We start from the raw sequence: 9868 nt of genomic DNA on the forward strand, positions 1-9868 counted from the left end.
GCTGCGCCGGCGGACGGTGCTTCCTCTGCATTTCTGAAGGGAGAAAACTCGACAGAGAAAAAGGGGGAGGAAGAAAGGCAGGAGGGAAAGGGGAGAAAGTTTGTTGACTCGCAGAGAGGTGAAGCTGTCCAGTGATTCCCACTGCACTTTGCACTTGAAGACCTCCGGTCTGCCTGAAGCTGGAGGATGGAGGCAGAGCTGCCACCCGAGCTCACGGCAATGCCCCTGGGGGGGAATGGGAGCGCCCAGCTGGTGCCAGATACAGCCCTGCTGCCCCCGGCGCAGGGCACGGCCATGTTCACCGTCCGCTGCGTGATCCCTTCGCTTTACCTGCTCATCATCACTGTGGGCTTGCTGGGCAACATCACCCTCATGAAGATCTTCATCTCCAACAGTGCCATGAGGAGCGTGCCCAACATCTTCATCTCCAGCCTCGCCGCTGGCGATCTGCTGCTGCTAGTGACCTGCGTGCCCGTGGATGCCTCCCGGTATTTCTCCGAGGAGTGGCTCTTTGGGGAGGTGGGCTGCAAACTCATCCCTGCCATCCAGCTTACCTCCGTTGGCGTCTCTGTCTTCACCCTCACCGCCCTCAGTGCTGACAGGTAGGAAAGCTTGGCTGCCCCTTCTCAGCCCTCTGCAGCTTGAGCTAAGGCTAGCTGGAGCTGGCATGAAAAGTAAAGCACCCCTCTGATAAGGTATCCCTGGTTTGCAATCCCCTCATTCCAACTTGTGAGTTGCCCATACTTCTCCTTCCCTCACTGACTGATTGCAAGTCTGGTACTAACTTAAGTTAAAGGGTTTCTGGAAATGGGGGCGCCTGGGCGTCCAACTTCCAGGGTGCCAGCTGCAAGAACTGGGTTTAGTCCTGACTTCTGCACCTCTGGGATGGTCCTGTAACAGCCCATGTATTGAAATCTTACTCATTAGAGGAAGGTTTTAGACCCTAAGTATAATCCATGACAAGCCACAGTGATATGTCAACAGGCAGCTTAAACGAAGACAAGCACAGAGGTATTTTTAATAGATTTGTTTCTCTCTGCTGAGAAAGTGTGTGTCTGTGTATTTGTGCCCTAACAGAAGAGCAAGTTACCAGAGGTGACTGCCAGAACTAGTTCAGCATCTGGGAATTTGGAGGCACCAAACTGTTCTATTGTAATTGTCAGTCTTAAAATTTTGGTTCAAACTATTCATTTTGGCTTCTTCTGAACTTACAGGAAAAAAAAGAAAATCCCCCAAAACAAACTGGAAAGTAACACTTCCATCTCCAGTACTTGTCAAATTAGGAAGAAACAGAGAGCTGAACCCCAAGTTTTTCCTCACAATTAGTATAAATGGGTACTTAAGGGATTTATAGCAACTGGGTGGCTGTTGGACTGTGCTTCAGGCTCTGAAAGACAAAATCTTGCAGTGTAATTGGCAACCTGAAATTAAATGAAATTATCCTTCTTCCCTTATCTAAGCAATTTTTTTTTTAAGCCAGAAATGAAAATGTTTAATTCCTTCTCCATGGGAATTACCCCATTTTCTTTTGCTGGATTTTAAGCCGAACAAATGCATTACATTGGTGCATGATGTAAAAGCTTGAGTTTAGTAGCGTATCTTCACACTTACAGTAACGTTTCTTTAAAACTTTTAATCCTTTTTTTATAGAGTATAACTATAATTTATTTCTTTTTTGTAGCCAGTTCAGTAAATCATTTGATTCCACCTGAGAGCAGTCTTCAGTGGCCATCAATTTCAGTGGTGTTTGAATCAGGACCTAAATAAAATACTTGTGTATAAAGACTGTAACTTATGAAAATGGATTATATTTTTGAAGAAAAGCTTGCAAAACATACCTTAAAGTGAACACCCGTAACTCTCTGATTACCTCAGTTAAAGAGTATGTCAAAAACTGTCCTTGGAGAGCCAAGCAAACCTTGCAGTTTTCTTTCTGTTCTATTTCCACTGTTTAGAAGCACGATTGTGCTATCTTATTTGAAAAGGGAAGAAGTTATTTGCAGAGGACATCATATCTCTAGTGAAATACAATGTAAGGGAATGCTGGTCGTTTAGTGTTTAAGGATTCATTCATTTACTTTTTATATAGCTTTGGAACATTCATTTTTTGCTTTTCCCATATAATTTTATATCCTTCTTTTAATATCAGCAAAGATTCAAGAAGTAATAATGCTGAATCTGTTTACACTGAATGCATTTAGAATTACGCATCCTAGAAAACAGCTACAGATGGTGTGCTGTGACCATATAAGCTTGTAATAAATATGTTCCTCCAGCATTTTGGAGTCCACAGTATATACAAATATCAGGAATGGTTATACTAAAAATTTAACAACTCTGTTTCTTTAACCTCTGCAGTTACATTTTCAGTTACTGAGAACAAAAAACATTTCTTTTTCAGTCAGAGGAGCAGTCACTGACTTCAGAGTCCAGTGTCTTACCTCCTAGGGGCCCGAGTCATCTCTGAGTGAAGCTGGGTGGACTCTCAATGGAGTCTGGGTTGGACTCAGGTCTACTTTTTTGTGCAACAAACACTTGTGTTGAACTAAAGGGGAGGCACTGCTGTGGAGGGGTTTTTGTCACACTAACTTGTAGCCAGATCCTAACGTCTGTCGTCTTGACTAGACTCGGTTATGGGGAAACTGTATGTGTAATTACGTCAGCAGACCAAAAGTGGTGGCAGCATCCTGCACCTAAGAGGTGATGAGGAGGCGAGGCCTGGCTGGGGGCAGTGTTATCTCCAGATAAGCAAACCTAGCATAGGATGTTAGCAGTTTGGAAGCAGTGAAATCGCTAAAAAGGCTCCATTGTAATCCAGTACATATTTGGTCTGGTATACAATGTCTTCTCAGTGAACCCTTCCTTCACAGATAATGCTCAAAGTACGTTTCAATATATGATCATAAAGCCTTTCCTGCTTTTTACTCCCCATTACCACAGGACTGAACAGAACTCCAGACATTAATTACACTAAGGAACAGATTTATAAAAATTTACAGTTCTTTACAGTGTGCCTGCATGAATTAGGATAAGGGAGGTTGTCTTGGTTTCCACAGTGTAATTAGTACTTATTGTTAATGTGGAAATTCTGCATAGCAAATTACATATATGTGATACATTTAACAACAATGGCTACAGAAGCAATAAACTCTGAACGATTGTTACCTACAAACTGAAGCTATAAGGAAGAAAAAGTAGTATTCATTGGATATATATCTTTTCTAAACTTGCTTTATTTCTTTATTTATATATGGCTTTTTGTCACAGAAGTCTCTCTCAGCATCACTAGTGCTTTCAGTGTGACAAACGTGCACCTTCTATCTGGAAGCTTCGTTGTCTAGAACTGAGATTATTTGGGTTTTGGTTTGTTTGGGTTTTTTTGTGTACAAACATGATATGTAATTTGTAACAGTGCTTCCCAGACTTCCCTAGAGCACACTTTCAGATTGAAATTGGCAGCACATAGCAGATCTGCCCAAGGTTGCCCATCCCCATCCCAGGAATAGCAGCTGGTCCTGTCAAACAGCCCTTCCCACCCTTGAGCTCCTGTGGGTCTGGCTGCCAGGGGTGCATGGTGGTGCCCTGCTGCGGCCCCACACATTTTGGGGCAGAGGGGGGTGGGAGGTCAGTGGCAGTGGTGGGGATGGTGGCAGCAGAGACAACGCAGTGGTGGCACTGGTGGTGCAGTGTGTTGGCATCAGAAGAGGGTGCAGTCTCCCCAGAGGGGGGGGGAGGTCAGTGGCAGTGGTGGGGATGGTGGCAGCAGAGACAACGCAGTGGTGCACTGGTGGTGTAGTGTGTTGGCATCAGAGGAGGGTGCAGTCTCCCTCTCCTCCGGGGTGCAGAAGGCAGCACAGGAGCAGTGCTGCTGAGCCCGCCATCCCCTCTCACTGCCACGCAGGAGATGTGCAGGGACATGGTGGGGATGGTGGCAGCAGAGACAACGCAGTGGTGGCACTGGTGGTGCAGTGTGTTGGCATCAGAGGAGGGTGCAGTCTCCCTCTCCTCCGGGGTGCAGAAGGCAGCACAGGAGCAGTGCTGCTGAGCCCGCCATCCCCTCTCACTGCCACGCAGGAGATGTGCAGGGACAGCACCCCTGCCCCTTACGGCCACTGCTCCTATTGATTTTCCTCTATTGCAGAGAAACCAGACCGCCTCTAGAAACCTTAAAACTTCTCTGGTTTAAAAAAAAAAGGAAAAAAACAGAGGGTGGATTACAGAAAGAGAAAACCTAATAATTACAGTGGATGACAAATGGAAAAAAGGAAGGGGATTGAGGGACAAAAGTACAAAACAAAAAAAAATAGGGAACTGAAGGGGCCGTAGGGAAGAAGACCTCCAATAGCACTCAGCACGCCCTGAAAGTGCCCACAGAGCTGGTGCGTGATGGCCAGGGGTGCACTTCCTAGAGGTGTGGATGGACAAGGAAATAAAAACGGGTCCCCTGTCTAGCTTGCTTCTCCAGGGGCCATGGACTGCAGTTTTGGCCAGGGCTAATGGATGTTGATGAGAAAGTCCCAGGACTTGGTGTGGTCTTGGATAAGGAGGGTAAAAATAGAGACGTGAGAGGAGAAGTGTAGCCAGGACTGCAGCATGGCACACATGAAGAAAAGGTGTGCCAGCATCTCCTCACTGCAAAAAAGACGGAAGCCAGGAATGAACCTGGCTTGAACTATGCCTGACTTGAACTATCCCATGAACTCGTTCACTCCTTCAGGGAGTGTTTTTCCAATTTTCGTCCACGGTGGGCCATGCCGTTAGCCTGGAGTGCAAACTGGGCCCATGGGGCTCCTCACCCTTTTCTCAGGGCCGCTTTGTGCCTGGGAAGGACTCTAGGGTAAGGAAGTGGAGCACAAGTACAGAAAGATGTTTCCAAGATGCCTTTCAGAGCTAGAGGGCTGGATGACGCATAAACCTTGGTGTGGAGAGGTGGCTGGAGAAGCTCAGGGGGCAGCGGATTAAGAATGAGTGCTACAGTGTGCACCTCTGGCCATCACTGCATTATTGTGTATGCTGATGAAAAGCAATTGTATCCAAAAAATGCCAAGAGACCCGGGGTGAATAGACTTTGAAGGAATAAATGGCAGCTCCTTACAACAGCTTTAGATTTGTCCCACATAGTCTTTCCTTTTCTCTTTGGCTGTCATTTATGCCTCATTTTTCATGTGATCTGTAAAAATAGGATTAAATTTAATTCTGCTACTTTTTCTAGATTGAATTTTCTTTCTAATGAAGGGTTTAAATGTGTTAGCTCAAATACAGTCCTGCTGCACTCTAATGAAGACAGTGAAGCTGAGCAGTGGAGCAACTGGCCCTACTGCAATTGAAATAGCATCTTCTTTGTATTCTTCCTAAAAAGTGTAACAGAAAGACACCTTTGATGAGACACATACTTGATTAACCAGGTAAAAAAGTTATTTTTCATTAGTGCCATGACTCCTTTCCTGTATCTTAATAACAAAGGAGTTTGAAAATTTAAATTCATACTTAAATAAGTAAATACAGTGCCTGAGATGCTTAAAATGTATCCTATAGGTTTAATAGCTAAACTATTTGATCCTTTTTTTTGTTTGTTTGTTTTATTTCTTTATTTATTTGCTTTAATTTTGGAAGATTGCAGTCTGTATTTTTAAAAGTGTAAAGAAACTCCAAAACGTTTTGTGCAAGTTTAGTATCTATGTGCTGACTTCTGCCTACAACTGATGACAAAAGCCATTCTGGCTCAGTTTGCATGCCTACTGTCTCCTACTTTTTGGGGGACTCAGGAAATGTTTTGAAGACATTCAGAAGTGTGAAAAGGTGCCCTAGTAACTACCTTAGGATTTTTCATTAGTAAAATCACTCCTAATAAAAATTTCTTTTTACTCTTCTTCAGAATTTATTTAAAGTTTCTTCTTTTGTTATGTCAGGTGCTGATTCAGGCTGAAATATAGTGATTGGAGACCTCTAAAATCCTCATTTCTTATTACATGTAGCGGAGTAGGTGAAGCAGGAAAGTGGACATAATTTCCTTTTGAGCTCTAATAGTTGACATTCAGGGACTAAAGAGCCTTGGCAAGGAAAGTAGTGTTAAATGACATCCTGAAAATTACCTATAATTAACCAAAGAATAAAGAAAAAAATAATCAAAGGTAAAATGAAAGACTATCTGTATAAGAGAAAAAATGCCTTGACTGTATATAGTAGATGGGAAAACAAAATTATATGGAACCAGTAGAACTATGAAATCTATAAGTATATCTCTTAGAAACCCTAACACTTGAGGTAAATGTATTGAGTGAATGACTTACTGAAGTACATTAAGAGAACTGATGGTCCAGATGTTTCTCTCACTGTAGGCTGTAGTAGTGTGGTTACAATTATGCGATAACAGGCAAAGCAAAAGAAATTTAAGAGAGATTGGGCAAGCTTTGTCTCTCACATTTATTTCAGATCACCCTTTAGTTTATATGTGCAAACTTGATGGACAAAATAAAGCTTGCCAGAACACCTTTGATGAAACTCTAACATATTTTGTCAGGAACAATCCTTTTTGTCGAGTTAAACAGTGAAGTCTGTCCTCACCTGTCCCCACCCTAAAATGTTCGAGTTCATTTGTATCTGTTCCATACAGCTAAAAGGAATATGATGGAAAATATTTCAAAAGAAAAACGCGATGGGGAAAAAAACCCACGCAACAATGCAGGAGAAATTTTATATCTGGACTAGATTAAGGAATTACCTATTTTAGGGTAAGTTTGTCCAAATCAGGCAATCCAAACCAGCTGTTGGAGAAGTTCCTCTTGTGACCATTTTTACTCAGCTGAAAATGATTTCTCAGCAAATAACATTTTCCTCCCAAGCTAGGCAAATTTTTCTCAAGCTTCATACAGACACACGCACGTGTTAAACTCCTGCCTTTGTGCACGCGTCCGGTGTGTGCTCTTCAGTTAACACGGAAACAGCTTGGTCCTGAGGATGGCGAAGTGAGAAATGGCTGTGGTGTTTATCCTAGTCGCTGATCAATGCAATGCCTGTGTTGTGCTGGCAGCAGCCAACTCTGCTTTGATGAACGTAAATGCCAGTGCCCGATAGCCTTTCGTAGGTTGCAACCTAAACCCTGAGAAACTGTTACAAAACCATTCCTCCTGTTTCCTGTTTCTTTGATCAGTTCGGTAAAAGCCTGTGCCTGTGGCAGACAAAATAGCTGCTAAACAGCAGACCCAGCTGAATTCTTACCAAGCAGGCCTGAACGTAAATCTTCATAGAAGAACTGGTGTATTTCTCATGTAGGTTTTGCTGCAGGACCGTTCTTCCAGACTATATATTCCTAGTGCTAAATTCTTTTTGTCTTTTTTACATGTGCTAATGACACAAGGCATATGCAGTCACAATCCCTGCATACTTCCACTAGTAAATTCTAAATCCATGCTGAGATTCCGCCCAATTTGACAGTGTGATTACAAATAGCAAGTAAGTTCTAACAAGTTCATGAAATTTGTGGAAGGTAAGAGGAAACCTACTTTGGTGTCCATTGAAGAGAAGTCTGTTTTGGAATTAACTTGGCACAACGTGTCAGATGTCAGAGAAAATAACCGAGAGACAAACAATCCATACAAACCTTGGCGTAATTAGTTCTGCTTCACGTAGATTTAATTGTGTATTTCCAGCTTTGTATGAGCATATGTACAAATAACATTGTGGTGTGTGTATGAATATGGAAGAAACAGATTATTCTGATATGTTATCATTCTATCTCGTGTGATTCTCTTTTGTCCTTCACATGACTATCCCAAATATTGTTCCATTTTTTCCAAACAATTTTCACAGTATTTTTTTTTAACATAGTGTCACGTTTGTGCTTTGGCTCCAGGTTTGTTTGTTTGTATTTTAAGGACTGCTATATTAACTTTTTCCTCTGTGATTTTTTAATGTTTCTTTTTTTACTATGGTGTGTATTTGGTTTTTTCCATCTACATTGATTTAAATGCAAAATTACAACAGAAGTTGCAAATGAAACTGAACTGGAAACAAGTTTAAAAGTGACAGAGTGGAGCCTTCCAAATTATGATACTGGAGCAAATAAATGAAGTTGCAGCTTTCTGAATTTAGAAATTAGAGATTTGGGGTCTAGATTCTCAAATGGTAAAATCTAAGTCTGTTCCAGATACATTAATAGAGGTTTGGTTATTTAATTCTTCCTGGCTTGTAACATTTCTGAAAGTCATCTGACCATGTAATGTTCTCCTCAATAGTTATGTTATCTGCCATGGCATGGACTGTTACTGAATTCATCAAGGAAATGGGAAGAATGATTTTGTAACAGCAACAATTTCATGAAGGTAAACTGGCACTGAGCATATTTTACACTTGGGATTTCTGCTTCCAGGCATTTTGGTTGCTGTAACTGATATTTTTATTGACCTTCTGCTCCAGCAGTGATGATTTTATGAGATCTTCATTCAAGTATGTGTGGATATCATTGCTGGGAGTCACGCAGTAAGCATACGGAGGATATGCAGATAAGCATGCATCTCGTCTCATCAACCTAAAGGCAGGGGTATCAATGGGATTTGGATCAAGCCCCTTTGGGGAAATGTTTCTCTTTCCTCAAACTCCTTTGACCCTTCAAGATTCAGAATATAAACTCTGAAAGAATAGGACAAGATTGGGTGTGGTTTTCTAAGATTTTTTTTCTTACAATAGGATTATAGCGAGGAAGAAGTAATATGACTAGGTGGAGAACAGAGCACTAGGGGACAAAGCCAAACAGTACGTAAGCTCGTCTAGGCTACATATTGCAATGCCTACTCTCTAACCTAGCTGTTGACCTTCCACTCCTCCTGTCGACCCCTTGTGAGCAGAATCCAAAATCCATAATTCCAAATTAGTGTTGGAATGAGGTAAATGCTCCAGAAAGGCAATAAAAGCCAAGAGAATACACATGCTAAGCTGCCTTGTACTTCCCAGTAGGAAATGCTAAATCCAGGGGTTTGTATGACACAGTTTGGTGAGAATAAGGTTGTCTTCTCATTGATGAAATGTTAATTTTGAGCCACTGTCTAGCAGGCCTGGGCAATGACTCCTGGACACCCTGGCTGAATGAATGCTCGGTTTTGTTCTTGGAGAGGCAGGTACCAGAGCTGCCTTTGCCACAGCTGTTTTGTGAAGGCTAATGACTTTGGTGTGCTCCAGCCATTATTTAAACACAACTTTGAGATCAGACTCCTCAGCTTTGCTGTGCTTAGTTTCAGGATCCTAATGAAGCTTAGATGCAAACTGAATAGGTCTGGTCAGGGGAGCTCCCGGCATGCACAGCAGGGGAAATACAGCTACTTGCATAATTTAAAAGTCAAAAAAGAAGGGGCACAGCGGGCCACGGTAGGCCAGCCATGGTGCGAGGCTTCTGGGTGATGTTCTCAGGACCAGGCACCTGAAAGTGTGTGGTTTTGCTATACACATATGTTCATAAGCACATATATATGTGTGTATATATTTATATATATATATGCACACAAACTTATTCAACAGTGCCAAAACATAGGCCTGAGCACTGGAAGTCAACCACTTGTCAAACTGCCAGAGCAGCCCATGGTGTGGTTTTGGCCTGGGTCATTCAGTATTCTCCTAAACATTTTCTAGGCATGATTCAGGATTAAACACAAGCCCAGGGGCCATTACCAACACAAGTGTAAACTGCCTGTCTTGTTTGGATGTAGTCGTCTCATACTGGGACATTGAAAAGTTTGATGGGATGATCGTGGGTGTCCAGCCAATGCCACCTGGCCTCCAAGAATAGGCTCTGGCACTGTTTAGTTTGCTAATATAGATGTAGCAGAAGGTTTTGTTAGATTTGGCTCCTGGTTGCCTCCCCTTTCCCCTTTCCCCC

The 9868-nt window shown here is 42.5% G+C and overlaps 1 protein-coding gene across 1 annotated transcript in view; it reads left to right on the plus strand.

Moving 5' to 3' along the window:
* Window positions 1-186: 186 nt before the first annotated feature.
* The window catches only part of NMBR (neuromedin B receptor), an 18540-nt gene continuing 8858 nt past the window's right edge, over window positions 187-9868 (plus strand). The window contains exon 1 of the mRNA XM_009281570.1: window positions 187-602. Within this exon, the coding sequence (XP_009279845.1) occupies window positions 187-602 (416 nt within the window). The remainder of the gene's footprint in view (window positions 603-9868) is intronic.

The sequence above is a fragment of the Aptenodytes forsteri genome, unplaced genomic scaffold (genome assembly GCF_000699145.1).
Source record: "Aptenodytes forsteri isolate BGI_AS27 unplaced genomic scaffold, ASM69914v1 Scaffold82, whole genome shotgun sequence".
NCBI lineage: Eukaryota > Metazoa > Chordata > Aves > Sphenisciformes > Spheniscidae > Aptenodytes > Aptenodytes forsteri.